The sequence below is a fragment of the Anas platyrhynchos genome, chromosome 2, assembly GCF_047663525.1.
Source record: "Anas platyrhynchos isolate ZD024472 breed Pekin duck chromosome 2, IASCAAS_PekinDuck_T2T, whole genome shotgun sequence".
NCBI lineage: Eukaryota > Metazoa > Chordata > Aves > Anseriformes > Anatidae > Anas > Anas platyrhynchos.
The window spans coordinates 143,666,998-143,686,244 of record NC_092588.1 but is presented as its reverse complement, the minus strand read 5'-3'; the positions used below and the strand labels follow the sequence as shown (position 1 = coordinate 143,686,244).

Sequence of the window (19,247 nt, the reverse complement as noted above, 5' to 3'; positions counted from 1 at the left end):
ATGGGATCGTGGGTCACATATTTGGGCCTGGGGTATAGGATGCCTGGCATGGAAAGATCTATGGAGCTCTGGCTGCTAGGGTTTGGAAAGTGGCAAGAAGCTGTGGTTAATTCATTTTTGAGAACAGCCTCCTACTGCTTTGCCTCTATGAGAACCACCACTGGAATAAAAAACATTGAAATATACATAAAAAATAGTGATTCTCTTTTGCCAGAAGAGTCCAGCAGCCTGGAGTACATGTGGCAGAGTAGCTTGTTCCCCTGCTCAGCTATGGTTTAAGATGAGCTGTTTTTACACCATCCTTCTATAGTCACAGGCACTCCCTGGTGGCATTTCAAGCCCTCGTGGCCTGGCCCAGCCTGAGAAGAGCCAGAACCGTACTTTGTGGAAGATACTGGAATGCAGTAGTTGGTGGAAAATACTGGAATTGCCTTGTCTAAATCATAGATAGGAAGGAAAAGTACTAAGAGTCAATCATCTCGTGGCAAACAGTGGTCCTAAGCAAAGAGCCCCTGGAGCTGCCCAGGGTCACAGAGGGCTGTGACCCAGGAACCCCCCCTGAGTTGGGATGCCTCTCAGGGCCGACTTCTTGAGATTCAGAAATCATCCACTCACGAACAACAGTGCCTACAGGGTGAGATTTCCCACCAAGGGGAAATCCTTAGGCACACAACTAACTTGAGAACCCCCCAGTACCATGCAGTAAGTTTTGAGTGAACCTTACCATTTTCAAATCTTCTTTAGTTAAGTCCCTGTTTTAATCATGACTAATTTTTGTTAAATTGCTATATGATATCAATAAATCTTAAGAGCTGCTAGACATCACAATTTGTGTCACTTTATTAAATTGGTTGATGATTAGGTATTGTTAAAAAATCACACAATCTAATCTCGTGATTTACTATAAAAGTATTACTAAATCCTAATTGCTGCTAAATTAGAGTTTGTCTAAATTAATATTTGTGACAGTACACAAACCCAAACTCATAATCTGGGCATGTATCAGGCAGGGCAGAGTCTGGCTATCATGCATTGCATTATTTTGTTTTGTAGGTTCTCGGTTATGTCTCAGTCTCCCCTGCTAAAAGTATATATTTTGTATAAATAATTTTATTTAGAGTGGGAGAGCGGTAAGAGCGGGAGAAATTTTGTCTGTATATGCCATCAGTTGGAGTAAACTGATTATTGTATTATTGTCTCAGTTTACTGGCATGGCCATTTAGAAAGAGGAAGGAACTAAAAATGAAGGGTTCTGGCCACAGTTCAAGATGTAAAAGAGAACAAGCCAGGCAGGAAAATGAGGGCAGGGAGGAAGGATGGCTACAGGAGGAAAGCGGGATGCTGTGAGGGGATTTATGGAAGTCAACTGCTGATGATGGTTTTTTGGCTAAAGTGGAACTAGAGGTGTTGTGTTCAAAGCCAAAGCAGATGTTGGTGAGACACAGATGTTTTAAAAGCTTAGTGGTAGCCTGCGGTGACACTGCTGGGTAATTCCACATACATTTTGTCAATCACTGGCTGGTCCTGTGACTCCCCCAGCAGTTCTGGGTCCCCATACCTTTGGGGAAGTCGCTGAAGGAGAACCTACACGTCTTAGTGATGCTACAAGATGGACTGACCACCTGTGAAAAGAAATGCTGATTGAAGTGCTGCAATTGTACCTCCACAAGCCTGAAGGGAGACAAGCCTGTCTCACCAGCTCCCCCCCTTTCCCCCCACAGCGCCCCATGGCCGGGACCCGCGGCGGTGCCGAGCCCGAGCCCAGCTCCCCCCGGCCCGGCCCGGCCTCGCCCCGCAGATGGCGCTGCTGCCTCGGCCCCCGCTTCGTGCTGGGGGAAGCCGCAGAGCTGTGGGTGGCCGCAGCTTCTTGCGAGGCGTGAATTCGCCTGGATTTATCCCCCCCTCCGTGAAAAAGCCCCGTTAGCCACGGGGACAACGGGGAACGTGTCCCCCTGAGGAGGCAGTGCAGGCTGGGGCAGCCCCTTTCATCTCGTGTAGTTCTCCCATATGTAAACACCATGAAAACAAACAAAAAAAAACCAACACTGTAATATATATATATATTTATTTGTTTGTTTTTACACGTGTCTTTATTGAGAAAACAACCATGGTGGCAAGTCTTTACCCAGCGGGGACACCTGCGCCCCATGGCAGAAGCAGCAGGGCGCTGCCACACAAAATGGTGCCTGCCCCAGCAGTGGCGCAGCACCGCCCTTGTGCCCAGATGGGGAACCCTGGTGTGTCCTCGCAGATTTTTTCCATGGGGTTGGGAGACACATGAGGAAGGATCGGGGCTGTCTAGAAGCCCTGTGCAGGGTGCTGAGGGCTGCCAGCTCTGGGGGTTTGCAGTGGCATTGGGGCCATGGCCCCTGAGGGGATTTGTGAGGAAGGGGCTGCAGCGGCTTGTCAGCTCAGTTCGGCCTCTCTGTGTGGGAAGAGAAATGGAAGAAAAAGAAAAGTGAACTCTGAATCATGCTGAAGGAGTGCTCTGGGCTGGCTACAGAGAAAAAGAGGATGGGGCCAGCTCCCTGGCAGGCTACTAAGGCCTGCGAGTGGTGATCACACCATGGTGTGTAAAAACAGAGTGGGCACAGAAAGGGGGAACAGGTGTTTGACAGAGGTGATCAGAAGTTAATTTAAATTCACAGCTGTGGGTTTGTTTCTCCTGTTGTCTGCACCCCAAGGCAGCAAGGAAGAGGCTGCCAGGAGGACACTGGGGAAGGGCTGCCACAGGGACAGTCAGACCTGTGGGGTCTGTGAGGTTATTACCAGATGCAAGGGGGAAGGCAGGTGAACAACCACTCCAGGTAGGTTCACAGCCTGGCAGGAGATCAGAGGTCAGCTGCAGCCCTTTTAAACACATACTTCTGAAAGGGGCTTGCACTTTTTTACTGCTCTGTCTGCATGTGATCAAGCTCTTTTTTTGTTTCCCTTCTCAGATCAAGCTCTGTGCTTTGCTGCTCTGCTGCTATGATGCACTCCCTCAACTATTTCTGTGGTTCAAAAGTACGGATGCTCCCTAAAAAATTCTTGAGGCAGAGTTTTAGGAAATTGGTCAGAAGTCTTAGAAAGTGAGTCATTGGGATGGGCTGACCTTTGTCTTTTTCTTTGAGCTGCCTACTGTGTGTTTGTCAGATAGGGATTGAACTGAGAAAGGGTCCCAGGGTTCAAACAGCTTCCCTGCCGCAGCGAGGTGGAGGGTGGCTGGCACGGGATGCAGCTTATCAGAGATAACAGCTGTGTGCATCATGGGGCTCTGCTCCCCTCTCCCATGCCTCTTGCTTGGCTCCTTCCTTCTCCAGTAGTCACTGACTGGAAGGGGGCTTGGGTGGGATGTGATTTTCAGACCCCTTAACAGCTCTTCAGCCAGCTAAGGACTGTGTCCCACAGTATATCCTGCTGATTCAGCAGGAGAGGGCAGTTCCTGTCTCAAGTGGAAGGAGAATAAAAGAAGGAAATAATCTCCTTTACCATTGGAGGCCAGTTACACCTTGCAACCTGTCTGGGAGAAACATGAACCCATGTCACAAAACTCTGCTGCCTCACTGATGTAGTTAAAGCAGTGTAATTTCCCAGCAGTTGACAAAGTTTTATAGATATAAATGCAGTCACCAAGCACTGAATGATAAGCTCAGCTGGAATAGATACATTGCTCCGCAGAACTGTGCACACCAGGCTTCAGTGGCTGTCTGAAAGGTTGGGACTGGGGAAAACCTGGGGATGTAAGCAGATCAAAAAATGAAAAATGACTTTTGTGGGAAGGGAAAAAAGAATTTGCAAAGGGAATTTCAGAGGCTTTGAAATGTACCCATAACTGTTTCATTATTCTCTCTACCCCGAAATCCTCTTTCCAAAACTGTTATCAGAAACTTTGTTCAAGAGGTTATTAAAACACCACAGCCAATAAGCATTTGATAATAAACGTACAAAGTACGCATGAATAAAAGGCATGATGTTCATGATGTTCACCGTGAGCATCCTTCTATTACAAGAGCTGACAATACTCATGATAATTGTTGTTTTTGTGTTGTTGTTGTTTTTTGTTTTGTTTTGTTTTTTTTTTTTTTAGGGAAACAAAAGACAATTTTTACATGAGAAGTGTTTCTGTTAAACGTATGATGCAGGACTAATGTGAGTCACCTCCTAGTGAGTAACTTGTAGTGTCGTTCTTGTGGTGCAGGGGAAAGGGCCCTGTATTTTTGATGTGGTATTCTTCAGGGTACCTTCGGTCGGAGTCACTGATTTGCATGAGAGCTGCTTAGGGTAAGGAGTGTGTTGCAAGAACATAGAGATGTGTCTGCACTGACAAGGAGAAGAAACTGAAAGGTAATATGGAAGGAAAAAAGCTTTGTGGATGCTTCTCAACCCTCAGCACTCGAGAGGGGGCTGGGAAGGGAAGGAAATCAGAAAAGCAGCGTATCACAAAGTAAAGAGAGCGGTGACATTTTACAGCAGCCGAGGATCTCCACAGTGTTTGTTCTCCTTTCATGTGGTGTTATCAGAGTTCTTTGCAAGGGTTTATTATCGTGTTCTCCCAGACAGAAAGCAGACAGCCATCCTGTGACCCACATCCTGAGTTTTACAGCCCTCCTTGTCCTGTGCCATCTGGGATATTTATAGCGTGACCCACCGCTGGGAGAGCAGAGGACTTCCTTTATACTCTAAATGCTGTGCTGCAATAATAACGAGAAACTGGGACAAATGACAAGCCTTCCTGCCCACAAAATGTCATAACCCTGCCACTTCAAATGATGAGCTGGCTAGGTCACCGTGCTGTTTGCTCAGTGGGTTTCAGGTTGCCGGTTGTTGCTGTAGTGAAACTGAGGCTGAAGGCAGTACCTAGGGCAGCAGCGCCTAAATACTCTGCAGGCTAAATAGGGTAGCAAAGGGGTGAGAGAGGCTGAAGCTCACCAGTTAGGGCAACAAGTGTCCACCCAGTCCTTCCTAAAGTTTGGCTGTTAAAGCAATGATAAAGAAAGATACAGTTTACTCTTTAACTACAGTGCTGCAGAGCTCAGATGCAGTGTAGCTCCTCAAAGGGATCTAAAGTGATTCTAAAGTGATTTTGTTGTTGTTTGTTTGTTTTATTTTTTTTATTATTTTTTTTTGGTAAACATTTGCCTTGATCTTGCTTATCTGTGCAAGAAATGCTCTTATTTCTAGGGGTAAATTAAGGGAGTTGGCTTCCTATCAGCCCCTTTCCTTTCTGCATCATTTCCCCAAGGTGTGCCACTCCTGCATGAGCAGTGCAAGGGGATTCCCAGGGGCTGTTTTTCTTTGCACCTGACAAGATTCAAAGCAGAACAGGGAGAGAGCATGCAACTTTAACTGAATTTGGGCATGCACACCACCATTACCCTGCAAAGGTCAAACATGCTCTAGGGCTGTGAGAGTTCAGTGAGAGAGATAAAGAAGATGAGGTGTGTGTTGTGTAAGATAAGAGCAAGGGGTTTTATTTAATTAGCAAAGGGTCAGGGCTCTGTGGACAAGGGTGAATGACCTGGCAGCTCCCAAACTGGTGCTGGAGAGGAGGCGCAGAGCCCTTCAGCAGGTTTCTGGCTGCCTTAGCAAAAAAAGCTTCTGAGTGAGGGCTGAGCAGCATCCACTCACATCCACTGATTTGCAGGGTTGTTGTGAGTGCCGACAGATTTCCTCGGAGGGAGCGTGAGCTCTGTTGGCCAGCCTCTGTCCCTGCATGGTGGCAGACAGCAGGGCATCTGCCAGCCTGAAGCGTGTCAGGATTGCTGGCTGGCTGACATCCAGGGCTGGAAGCAACAGGCTGCTCCCTGCCAGCGTGGGCCAACATCAGCCTCGATACTGCTGCCCTCCTCTTTGCAGGGAGCGGGTGCTGGTGGGTGGGAGCAAGCACAGAAAGGTCTCTGCTCTTGTACCTGTAGCAAATGGGACAATTCTGCTGCTTCTAGAAAAAAAAAAAAAAAAGTCTTAAACTGTATGTATGCAGTGATGCAAGGACCAACACTAAGATGAAGGGGAGGAACACCACCAGCAAAAATAACAGCAAGTGGATAGAACTGAATGCCTGCCCTTTCCTACCCACAGAGGAAAAATAAATAAATAAATTGATTTCTAGGCTAAAAATGGGTGGAAGCTGGGATTATTGCCAGACTAAAAGTTTTAATACTTAAAGGAGGTAGGGAGGGGGAAGGTATAGTGAGTTCAGAGTGTCTGGATGATGGAAAGAAGAGGAGAGTAAAACTGCCACAGTGATTTCCACGTGCAGCCTCCCCAGTGCTGTCTTGTCTTGTTCCACAGGTCGATTTGTGACAGGTGAGGAGCACCAGGATGAATCCAGCGTTCATCCACAGCCTATGTGTGAGTATGACAGTAAGGGCTAACCTGTTCCTGAGCCTTTGACAAAAGACAGACCTGCACGTTCTAACCATGAGCAGCCTGCACTTTTGCCTGAAAAGGATAGGTGGGGGTTTCATTTGTTTTGTTTTTTAATATTAAAATGATAGCTTAGCTCTCTTGAAGTCTTATCAGCACAGATACAGAGCATGCCATTCGTTACTGCAGCACAGCCAAAGTAAACTACCCCAGCGCCGTATCAAGTTGTGCAAAGGGAGTGGGAAATGCTCTGATGTGGAGTGGAAAATGCTGTGACACGGTAGGTTTACCCAGTGCAAATGGGCTGCTTGCCAGTAAAGGAGGAACCGACAATCACACAGAGGCAGAACGTACCCTAAAGGTAGCAAACACAGAGCACAACCTGGAAACGTGTGACCTAGGGTTTATGAAGATCTGAGCAAGTGTGGATGGGGAAAGCAATTTTTTTTTACAAGTAAATGTGTGAAAGTTAATGACAATTTCTGTACCTGCTGCTGTAACAAGCCAGCCACAATGTCAGGTTTTAATGTAGGGAAGCAGCAGCCCCCTGGAGAATACCTGCAGCCTTTTATCACTTCACCAATACATTTATCCCTCTCAAGGCGATGCAGACATCAGAGCACACGCTTGGTTTTGCTCTGTAACAACATCAACATCACAGAGGAGCGTATCCATGCAAAATCTTTATTTGGAGAATGTCTCCTGTGGGACAGCAGCACCCCTCCAGTTTACAGGTAAGCACAGAAGCACGGTATTTGCATTGTACAGAAAAAAAATACAAAGAAAATTCTTAAAATGCATTCATCTGCTGACATAATATAAACACTATTGAAACTGCTTGCCCCCGTTTTCTTTTTATCCCTCCAGCTCTCTGCCCTTGGGCTACCTAGAGCAGAAAGCTGTGGAAATGAGCTGGTATTAGTTTTGGAGATAGGCCACAGCAGCTTGAAAGTCAGTATGGAGAGTTATCCGCAGTGTGTAAGGAAAAAGGCACAAGGGTACTCTGCCTGTTTTCCTTACAGGTTAGGAACAGCTTTTGGAATAGTTCTGATTATTTTCTCTGCCAGTCCAGCTCTGGAAGGAAGGCTGAGATTGCTGCTGCTCGCGGTGGAAAGTTCCTCCTTCGTTTTATAATCTGTATGTTATTGTGGTTTCTCCTGGCTGGGAAACTTCATTTTTATTTCTAATCTCAGCCATGTGTCAGTCAGTTCTAACTTAAGTTCCCTTCACCCTCTCCCTGCTGAGCAGCTCTGCAAGCCATATTGCAAACATATTTTCAGCATGGGTGGGAGGTAGCATTGTGGTTTGGGGCTTTGCTATTGATATCAGGATTTCCCTTTTTCTTTGTTTCAAACATTTTTTCCTTTAAAAATAGAGTTGATGGTAAACAGCTTTCGTTTAGCTCCCAGGGGGAGGCAGAGTGAACACTTTTTCATGCAAGTTTGAATGAAAACATGAAGTCACAATTTCCCAACTTTTCTAAGGGATTCAATGGCATAATCATCTCATGAAATCTCCAGCTTCATTCTTTACTGGGACTGTGCAGAAGAATACAAGTTTAAACTCCGTGGTCGACACCTGTAAGTAAATCTCATTCCAGTAAATTAGGACTGCAGCATCGTGACTTATTGCCCGGGGCATGAAATTAGGGGGGTGTTTGATCCTTAACCAAGAAAATATCAGCGTCCTGCAAAAGGACAGCTTTACAGGAAACATTCAAAAGGCCAACAATTAAAAAGCTCATTTATTTCATCTGATGGCTCCTGTCAAGTACAGATGTGCTTCTCAGATACACTTTCTTAATCAGATTGTGAGCTTGGACAAAATGCCTACCTTGCAATTGCAAGAACTGCTATTTAAAATGCAAGAACATCTCACTTGTACTTTTCTCCCAATTGCTTTTCTTTTGAAAAGGGGCAATGAAGAAAATATCAACGCTTTAACCAGCCCAGAAAGTCCACTATTGTAAAACTAACATTCAGCTGGCTGGCTGTGTGCTAAAGGCAACAGAGTATTGACCCAAGATATTAATACTGATTTATGATATTAAACAGAAATATTTCACTAAACTCAAATATTTATATAAATAAGCTCTATGGGACTGGCTATTTTCAAAGGGTGCCCACTTGACAGATTAATTGTATTACTTGACCACTTTAAGCACATATTGTCCTTTTTTTATTTTTTATTTTCCAGCAGTTGGCTGTTTCAGTGTATAGAAGCTCCCATCAGCCTTTCATTTTTACGTGTTCCATCAGGAGCGGAGACAACGGAACTCGATGGGTTTGATGCAGTTTGCAGTTGTTTGCAGTAAAGACTAATCTGTGGCACGAAACACAAGTCTTTCCTATGCCTAAGGAAAGCTTTTTTGAGTCAGTAGCTGACAAGTGGTGCTTGTTCAGGCCTACTGCTGGGCTACCAATGGTTGTGAGTCATGCGAAGGGATTTCCCTCCTTTGCCTCTCTCGTCCCACCCTATTTGTCAGTGATGACAGTGGGATTTCAGAGACAGGAGCATTTCTCATTGGACTCTTCTGTCTAGTTCAAAATGCCTCTAGCAAGGACTGGGGTGGGATCAGGGAACCGTGGCTCTTCCTGCAGACCAACTCCTAACTCGTGCTCAGGGGAACCACACGAGGGAGCACTCTCACCTTCCAAAAATGACATTCCCATCAGGGAGTTCCCGAATACCTTCTCGCTTCGCACCTCTCTGCTCCAAACCCGAAGGGACTGGCTTTTCTTGGTCAGCAGCTGCGAGCAATGCTGGAGACTGGTGTGACTCTTCTTTCGCAGGCAGAAGATGAGACCTCAGGCTGCAGGTTCACCATGTCCCTCCCTGGCACCAGCGCTGGTACCGTAGCACAGCCACCAGGTGCTGTTATCTCACTAACCCCATAAATTGGCTTTTTACCCTAGGAACAGGCTCCACATCCTCCTCCTCCTCTGCATCCACTCAGCCCTGAGCTCCTGCCCTGGCCATTGCCAGTGACAGCTGTTGCCACGACAGCTTTATTGAAACAGGCACTGAAAATCACCATTAACTATTTTTTAACTGCATCTGGTGCAGAAGGAGCTTTCTGATGACTATTTGCAACTGGCAAAGGGCTTCTGGAAAGGTGTTCATCTATGGTATCATCCCCCAAGCCCGTTCAGATAGCTGATATGGCACAGGTGCCATAGAAACACTAAATCATAGTCATTCCTATGTCACAGTAGGAATATCTAGTGTGGTTAAACTAGCACACCATGTTTAAAGCAGTACTAACTCTAGTCTTCCATCCATTGGTCAGCCACGTTGCTGCAAAATAAAGCTTATTAATGTTTTAAGTTTTAATTTCTCATTGTTGGCCTGTAAAACCAATTCTTCCTGTTGCTTTTTTTTTTTTTTAAATAAAAAAAAAAAAGATCTTGGCTGTTCACATGTTTTGGAAAAGTAATTACTTGACATGAGTGGTGAAACAGACAGTGAAGAAGCAAGTAACCCCTCCCCATCAGAAAAGGAAAAAAAAAGCACAAAAACTTCATGTTCCACACAGACATGAACTGAAGGTAGCAGGACCAGAGATACATGACATTTACAGTTCTCCAGAAATCCAGGGTAAATTAAATCCCTCAAGTTATTGCCAGGCATCTCAGCTTTGCTAGTAAATGGGATGGTAAGAACTGGAGCAATTCTTTTTAGGAAGTAGCTCTTTATGGACGAAATTAGTAGTGGGAAACGTTTTGCAGCCACTTACCAGCCCCCAGATGTGCTAGATGGAGATAGACGATTATTTTGAAACAAAGGTGAGTATAGGAAGGATGGTAGGAACAGCTTGTCAACAAGCACTGCTGGACAGCATGCACAAGAGTTAATAAAATAAATTATACACCACAGTTTCTTTTCAAACAAGCTTTAAATAGTCCATATGTAACAGAATCGTGTTACAGACAAGAAGTTCTTTCTGCCAAAACACAGGATGAGTGTTCTTTCCAAAGTACAGACTTAGGAAAACATATTTCAAGAAATCAGATTTTAGAAAATAAAATTATGCTACAAAACCAAAAAAAAAAAAAAAAAGAATAGTAGAATAGACCAGTGATGTACATGAACAAGTCACCTGAAGAATGTTAGTGTCCAGGTACTTACAAAAACTGCACAGGAGTGGACATAAAGGCTTTAAAGACACAGATCCTATGCAGGCTAATTCAGTCTCAAAGAGCAGAATGCATAGGCTTTATTATAAACTCTGTAGGTCATGCATTTGTGTGTGCAGATAAAATACATTAAAGCCATGTATTTGAATGCCTCAAAGAAGACATCTGAACTCCTCCCCGGCACCATCAGTGAGCTGCAGGGAAGAACTGAACCCGGGTTTATTTATTTTCATACACTGGCCCAATCCAAAACCACAATGTGCAAAAAGAAGTTAAGTGAAAGAAAGAAACCAGGTATTTCATCTGAGCTGCTCAAGGACACTGGGATGAAGATCCAAACCCTTTTTTTTTTGGTAATCACAGTCACTGGAATGTTATGGCAGCAACACCAGCCCAGACGGTTCTCAGCTGCGCTTCAGAAAGTTGCTCCAAGAAGAGCGATCCAAGGGTTGAGCGGGGAAAAAACAGAAATTAACCCTGTAGTACATACACAAATACATACATGGATGGCTCTTTTCCCAACAAAATAAGGGAGCACTACTGGATCTGTGGCAATATGGCATGTGCATTAAGATACACAAGTGAAATCTGCTTGGGTCACCTTCACTCAGACGGATAAGTCTTCTTAAAATATAATAATAATAATAATAATACTTCTTTATACTTGCCACTTGTTAGCAATTGTTTACATCGTAGAAAAATAGATAGTATTCTGTAACAAGAAATATAGTTACTTTGTTAAAATGGGCTATTTTAAACCAGCTACTATTCTTTCATATAAAGAATTTCTAAACAGCAAAACAAAAATAGGTAATACTGAGTGCAAAACAGCCAGTGGTATACTTTGCATTGGTCTGAAACACTAGTTGCCAACTACTATAATTACACGTTCTGTACATTGTACTACAAAAGTCTTCATCTTTTAGAAGCTTTGGGGTTTTTGCTTTTCTTCTCTCTAGGTGGCAAGTAAGTATTTAATCCGAGTAAATTCAAACTCTGGAAGTCAGAAATAATTTCACAATCAGCCTTCGCTCCCATTGTCTCACATTCCTTCCCCCGCTTTGTGCAGCAGCACTTTCTACTTATGGCCAAAAATCCCTTAAGTTAAACAAAGTTTAGACTATAGAGACTGAGAAGTTTAGCTTATAAATTCACATTCTTTTCAAAATCATTTCACTAATCTCCCACGTTTACATTTACACCAAAGAGAAAGCTCAAAAGCCTCGCTTTATGCACTTCATCATCCCTGCTGAAGACTGAAATGCTGCTCAGACAAAAATGCTTTGCCAACTGTAGGCATTAAGTCTTAATGCTACAAAGCCAGATGGTCCCAATGTAGAAGTCAGACTTTTCTGCGGTCTCCGCAACAGTTTCAGACACAAATAGCTAATTCCTAGTGCCAGTGGTAAAGGCATTACCAGTACACCATGAACACCACGAATGGAGGCAACTTCCAAGCATCAAAGAACAAAAACATACAAAAAGCACCCAGCAAAAAAAAAATAAAAATCAGTGAAACATTCTTAGTAGAGCAGGAACCTCTGTTCTCCTCTCTGTTCATCTCACACCTTTTCAACTTTGGTGGGGTCATACGTGTCTGAAAAAGAGAAGAAAACACCATCAATAAGGTACTGTGAATCTTATTTAACACTGGTAGGTACAGCGAGCCATGGAAATATGTAATCTTTTTCCTAATTTTAATATAAAAAGGGAAGATAGAACTACTACATTCCTGACCCAAATTCTATATTTACACTGGTGTAACCTGGGAGCAACTCAGATCAAATGCATTGAGATAAAACTTGGGAAGCCTTGGGTAGGTAGGAGCAAGCTCACTGGCTGCTAAATGATTACGTCTGTTTTTCAGATGCTTCGAGAGGGAAGGACGTAAGATTTGCCCCCCTTGTATTGAAGACTCAGGACAGGGAAATGCTGCAAGCTCTTTTCATCAAGATCTTTTCGTTTGATTGTGTGTCCCCAGCCCAAGGTTCATTCAGTGGTGTAGCAGAAAGCACTGCTGTTACATCCCTGTGGTCAGACCGACCTGCTTCAGCCTGCACAACCGCAGCTCACGGTTTGAACATTACTCACTGAAGTGAGAACTGGTTCACTAACACTGGTCTTCGCTAAGAAGGAGCTTCTGGGTATGGCCCTAGTGGGTGGATTCATGGGGAGGGATCTGTGATTGTTTTTCTTGCCTTCTCTCCTCAAATTGCTAGGCCAGCTAAGAAAGGAGCCTCTGCTGTGCCAGCACTACCTCTGTTTTCCAAAGTGCTTATCACTATGCAGCCTCTTCTGGTATTTCCAGCCTTCAAGGACAGACACCACATGAATGCAAAAAAAAAAAACAACTCAAGAGGAAAATAGTGTACGAGGGCCAGTGTACTCCAGGACAATGCTTGACGCATCTTTCTAAGCTTCAAGCATTGATGGTGCAAGAGGATGTCTCCAAAGCAGCGATACTTTTTCAATTGCAAGTGTTTTTTCCCACCTAACCTACAAGAACATCCACAACTTCTCAACTGCTCCGCATGAGGTTGACCTAAGGATAAAAATGGATTCACATTTCAGAAGTCTGATTTTCCTAAGGCCTCCGTGGCCCCATTTTCACACACGTTCACGCTGTGAGGGCTCACCACAACACGGAGGTGCTGCCTTTGGGGGAGAGGAAATCAGGCCACAAGATTTGGAACTGCGTGGCCCAATTTATTCCCTGATAGCTTACCCAGATCTTCAGCATCTAAACCAAGGCCACAAAAGGCCCAGACTGCCAGGAAGACTCTTGGCTGCCTCAGACTGTATCTGAGGGGCAAATAATGGAACTCCTGCACTGCTGCACAAACATTTATTCAATGTTTGGTTAAACTAACTCGAAATACTCTCTACAGAAACAAAGCCAGATCATTAGCCTCACAGAAGCAGTCTTCAAACAGCAAAGGAGAAAAGACATCGAGTGCATTTGGGAACATTTGGAGATCAGATTGTAAGATCAGCTTCTTGCACTGAGTTTCAGGAGAGGTCTTACTCTGAGATGACTGTTGGAGCAGGAGTTAGCTAGGACAAACATCAGGCTAAAAAATCTGTGATTTTCTACACAGAAATCTTCAGTCCTGCCTCACTCAGGTCAGACAAACACCTCGTGGCTGCTGCAGCTGCGAGGGAACTGCTGCAATGGGAGCACGCTGCAGAATGCACGCCTGGCATTGTCAGCAGGAAGGATAAAATTAGACCTCATTTACTGCAGAATAACTCAAAGATTCCAATAAAACACACACAATCTGTTTTGGTACATCCCTGAAGTCATGTCACCACAAGAGTTATTTTCTTCATGCTGGCAGAAACCCCCCGGGAGGAAACGTTTGGGAGGCGTGTGGGGCGTGCTCGCCCTGATGGGTATGAGGAAGCTGAAGGAACCCACTTGGAAAATCGGGTCTAGAGAATACAGTTCAGGGCAGAAAGAGCTGCAGAGCTGAGGGATAAGGAGAAAGACACGGAGGAAAAGGCTGCAAGACTGCAGGAGTCAATACTCAGAACTCATAAAAACACATTTTTTTGTCAGAAAGAAAGAAATACTTCCACTTTGAAGTATGCTCAGTTTAGTTTCAGTCCCTCTGTACTGGAAAACTGTGAACAGATTTGCATCGATGGAGTTTAATGAACAACCTGGGCAAATTTCAAGGCAGAGTGTCAGCTGTTGCAGACGGGATGGAAGAACGGAGGAGGAGAGTAACAGTAATTGAACAATTTTTGCACCACACATTTGCTCACTCCAATTCATTTCATGTAGCAGACAAGTGGCCTGGGACATTTGTCCCTTTATGCAGATCTATGGCAATGACTGGTTTTCAGTTGCTCACTCCATCCGATGCCATATGAAAAATGCTTTGGAGAAAGAACAGCTCGTGCTGCTCTGGGGATGCATACGGACTACACAAGTTTATATGCTCTTGAGAGATGAGGAACATCAGAAAAAAAGAAAAAAAAAAGGTGTTCACTGAAAAAGACAACTTTCCATTTGACCCGGGAGTAACAGCTATTCTCAACATATGATCTGGAAAATATTCATGAGAGAGAGAGAATTTTCCAGGCCCCTTAATGCAGCCTTTTCCCAGAGGCTTCCCAGAGGAACATCAGATCTTATTTTTAGTTTCTCTTGAGCTCTGATATGGCATGTGTCTACTGAAGTATCAGAGAGGGAAAAAACACGTATTCAGGGAGAGGCTGTGAGTAACTCACCACACGTTCCCAAGCACTGGCACAAGAGTGGCTGTCTTTGAACCCCGTTGGTTGAAGCTGGCAGCTCCCTGAAACAATTCGACAGAGAGCAGACCGCAGGGAGCGCGCCCGTCGCGGTGAATGAGCTTCAGTGTCACAAGTTGGCTTTACAGCAACTTGTCCTAAAATAGGCTCCCTCCTTACCTCTTCCGCAGGGGGTGGCAGCCAGATGGGGATAGTACCACCTACAGCCTGTTGCTATTTGAGCCTCGTTACGTGGGCACAGGCAGAGCTTACATAAAGCAGCTCCCCCTTGGCTCTCCAACACGAGGGTCTTACCTAAAGAAAAATCTCTGTCCATCTTCTTCTTGTCCACTCCAGCTAAATAGCCGTTTTCGCCGAGGGAGATGACACGCTTGGACACAGCTCCGGAGTTCGCCACTTTGCTTCCTCTCTCCTCTGGTGCCCTCGACAGCTTCTCCTCGTCCACCTCCTCTCCCGAGTCCGCGCTTTTAATGCTCAGGCGCCGCATCCGGGACACGGAGTCCACTTCCTTCATGCGCACCAAGCGCTCCATGGCAGTCCGGCTCGGGGGAGACGTGAGCTTGCCTTGGAGCGTCTCGATCACTTTTGAGGTGCTCCTCACTCTCTTCTCCGAATGCTGAGACACGGATGGCTTGGGCACCGAGTTTTGGTCTTCGTTTTGGCTGGGACTCGCAGGTTGTTCAAACGCTTGCTCCCTCACCAACGTTTTAGGGCCGCCTTCGCGGTGCGTGGCCTGGCATTCATCAAGGTACCTCTCTCGGTTCCTCTCTCCAACAAAGAGCGCGCTCTCTGTCCAGCCACACTTGCGCCTGCCTTCGTAAGAATCATCTTTTTTTCCTTCTTTGCCACTTTCTGTGCTCTCCGCTGATGACTCAAAGTCCTGGGCACCATTCGCAGGGCTCACGCCTGGATGGGGCCCACCGTGGTCATCTGGAAGGAGAGACTCCACTGCTATCTCTATGCCTAAAATTCTTGCAGCTCTTGCCTGCAAGGACTCATTCACGGGGATTTCCACTGCGTTCTCATTTGAAGAGTGATCACAATTGTTAGCACCAGGTCCTGGGGCTACATCAAGTCCCACTGACCTCAAATCCGGCTCAGAGCGCCCTTGGCTCCTCTTCGTTAAGGACAAGCGTACCACTGAGCCTCTCTCTAATACTGGATCGTTTTGAGGAGCTGCCCCTTTGCTGAGTTTAACGAAGTCCAAGTAATTTTGGTCTTCACTCATCTCCTGTAAAAGGGGATTATTGAAAGGATTGCCATGGTAGCAACTGCTTGGGCTGCTGGACAAGAATCTCTTGATAGGTCCCGCGCGAACGGGCTGCTTGTTTGCTCTGCTCTTGGCTTCCTCTGCCCTCATTTCTGTTATCAGGCTTCCATCTGCTGGCCTGACTCCTTCACTGCTCCCTCCTGGCTGCGAAGAGCGTTGAGAGCCAACGCAGCCCGGCTCACCACCGTGCTCGGTCCCCACGCTCCAACTTTCAGACTTGCTCTTAACTCTCCCTGACTTCAACACGGGCACCTCCGGCACACCCGTTTCCAACCTCCCACCACGTTTTGGCTCCTGGTTCTCATTCCTGGACGCCCTTCTCTGGGGAAGGGCATGTGCCAGCGGAGAAGCCATGGCACTTTCCAAGTCTTCTTCACTGCTCGTGCTCTCCTCCTGCCCCTGCAGCTCCTTGTTGAAACTCTCCAGCTCGCTTATCGCGTCCCAGGGGCGGCGACTGACGGGCTTCAGAAGGAACTGCCCAAACAGCTCCTTACTGTTGCAGGGAGCGCCTGCTTCTCCCTTAACCACATCGCCCTTGGGAAGAAGGCCGTTCTCCCTCTCCTGGGCGTGCAGGGGCTGGCTCTGGTGGCCCTTTGGCGAGGAGGCCTGCAGGATGGAGGTGGCAGTCCTGGAAAAGGCGCTGTTGCTGGACTGGCTGAGGTACGTCTGGCCCTTCATGCCGTAAGAGCTCTGCCTGCAGCCTCTCTCGTCGGAGGGTGACCCTGATTGTTTTGACCTTGTGGTGGATGCTGCACATCCCAGCTGCTTCGGAGACAGCAGCCTGGTGCTTTCGGGCTGCCCTGGCTTTGTACCACGGCAAACCTCTGGGCTCTGAGGTTCTTCGGAAAAACTGGTCTGTGTCTGCTGGTCTTTGTACTGATCACCTGGCCAGGAGCCAGAGTATTTGAGCTCTCTGTGTTTTGCAGGCTGAATAAATCTGAGGTCATTCATTTGTTTGAACTCTTCTGGTCTCCACAGCTCTTGTTTTTGTAACTCATTTTTATTGGTCATGCTTCCTGTAAGCGCCTGTAACTCCAAGTCCGTCGAAGACATACTTAAGAGACTTTGTTCTTGCAAAGCCCCATTGTTATCAAACCCGTTCTTATCAGGGCTCTGGGTTATGTTGTTGTTCCTATCTGTATCTGGCAGATTTGACTCTGATTTAACTGGGATGGAGACCAAACAAAATATAGTTTCATTCATTTTTTTCTTTGAACTCTTTTTGCTCTGCATCCCAGTTCCAGGTTCAAACTTCTTCACTTTTGTAACGGTCTCGCAGGTGCTGTCCATATGTGAGCTCCTTGCAGGAAGCCTGCCTCTTGTGTACTCCGTGCCGGCGTCGTTACGGGGGCTGTGATTAGTTGAGCTACAACTGTCTCTTTGGTCCAGCAAGGCACAATGGTTCTGATCTCGGATGGACGGCGCCAACCACCTGCAGCTGGGAGAGGAGCTGTCAGGATTTCTTTCTCCCTTTGCAGAACCCGGGGAGTGTGCTGCATCCAGAAAGGCACTGTGGTACTGCGCGTCGAGATCTCGCTCCTGCAACGTGCCAGCACTGGGACTCCGCGCGTTTTCACCGCGCTTGGTGCTGTCCTGCAGCCCTTCGGGAGGGGGGGCGATTTTAATGTGCCGTATCCGAGGGTCGTCAAAGGGGATGTACTGCACAGAACGCAGGTGCTCAGCGGGGCGTCTCGGGTGGCTCTGCTTCCCGTGGGGAGGGTGGCTGTCTCTGCAGGGGTCGCCCCCTCTTTCAACACTATTTGCAGGCGGTCGCTGGCAGGTGACAAGCCGCTCCGCCGCATCCTGCGGGCTGCTGCTGGCATGCGTGGCATCGGTAGGCACTTCGCTGGGGGAATGTGGAGTCACGGCGTGATGGGGAGGGGATTTGTAGGACGGGGGAGGTACATAGACCGGGGGCTCCAAACCCGAGTCTTGAACGCAGGCGTCTGGCCTCGGCTCGTGTGCTTTGGCTAAGTAGGGAGCGGGGTCGTCCTTCTGGTGGTGGTCCTGAAAGCCAGCGGTGTCAGCGGGTGCCCTGCTCTGTCGCTGCAGTTCGTAGGAGGGAGGCAGCAGAGGCCTCCCGTACTTGGGTTTCACCAGAGGCAGGAAATGGCTCCCCGTTTCGTGGTGTTTGGCCGATTCCACAGCCGGCCTGCTTTGGGGGTAGGACGGGGCTTTACTTGTGCTGAGGGAGCTGTTGCTGTTGGTCAGGGAGGGCATCTCCACGCACCTCATGCTGTCTGGAGACAGGACTCTGGGCAGGGACTGCGATTTCCCCTTGCTGTGGGCACTCAGCACGTCGTCTCGCAGGGTCAGCGCATACAGCTCCTGGAGCAGTTTCTCCCTCTCGCCGTCCGACATTTGCCTTCCGACTTTTTTCGGCTGGTTCCAGCTTTCCAGCCTCAAACCTTGCCAGCTGCAGTCGCCGGGCGCCTCGCAGTTCTCCGGCAGGCCACCTCTCCTGACGTACTCTGCTCCAAGTCCTGCCTTCAGCTGAGCGTCCTTGGGGTGCCGGGGCACCCCATGGGCTGCCGCCAGCCCTTGCATTTCCACTCCTCCTTTCTGGGAATAACCCTGCAGCACGCTGAAGTCTTGTCCTCGCCGCCGCCAGTAGGCCAGGTCCTTGTCAGCCTTGGGCTGGGAAGGCCACGCTAGTTGAGGCCTGTCATAAGTCCTGAAAAAGAAAGGCAGTGTCACAGGCACGTTTCCACAGCCGCCCCTTCTTTCCCTCATGGGTGATCCCGTTAGGTCGAATGCTGAGTTATGCCAATGGGGTTTCTGTAATTACTTTCAACCACGACACTTTATGATTTTAGTGAGAGGATTTAAGTCAGTCGTTAGCACGAGCAGAGGAATGGCGAAGGAACTGATGCTCTGCTGGCATGTTGTTAGCTGTGCAAAGCTGTTAGAAAGAGACACGAATGCACACGGTTACACGCTCTGTGAACACGTTCACCCCTCCTCAACTGGCAGACAGAAATAATTACTTTGAGTTTATTTCTGCACTCTGTTACACCAAAACCTAGAAACTTTAAGGGGACTACTGGGATAGGCGAGTTTAATAGGAATCTTAAACTAAAACGTAGAGGGTAAGGGGAACAGGTAGAGGGCTATTTCTTAAGATACATCCTGTAAGAAGCACGATTTGCATCGTAGTGCAAGAGCTGAAATTAAACATGTCATCTCCTGCACTGATTCTCGTTCATCTTTCTAAGGGAACAAATCTCTTTAAA

General features: G+C 46.9%; 1 protein-coding gene and 1 long non-coding RNA gene across 6 annotated transcripts in view; one reads left to right on the top strand and one right to left on the bottom strand.

Annotated features, from left to right (window-relative positions):
- Positions 1-2,653: 2,653 nt before the first annotated feature.
- LOC140001624 (uncharacterized) lies at positions 2,654-9,674 on the top strand. The gene is made up of 5 exons (XR_011807067.1): positions 2,654-2,807; positions 6,274-6,333; positions 6,951-7,082; positions 7,833-7,928; positions 8,545-9,674. It is a non-coding gene; the product is annotated as an uncharacterized lncRNA (long non-coding RNA).
- A 550-nt stretch (positions 9,675-10,224) lies between these two features.
- The window catches only part of JCAD (junctional cadherin 5 associated), a 50,488-nt gene continuing 41,465 nt past the window's right edge, over positions 10,225-19,247 (bottom strand). For all 5 annotated transcript variants that reach the window (XM_072033732.1, XM_027450559.3, XM_072033733.1 and 2 more), the window contains 2 exons: positions 15,039-18,688; positions 10,225-12,081 (listed from right to left, as the gene is read on the bottom strand). In XM_072033732.1, the coding sequence (XP_071889833.1) occupies positions 12,047-12,081; positions 15,039-18,688 (3,685 nt within the window). In that variant the 3' untranslated portion in view covers positions 10,225-12,046. The remainder of the gene's footprint in view (positions 12,082-15,038; positions 18,689-19,247) is intronic.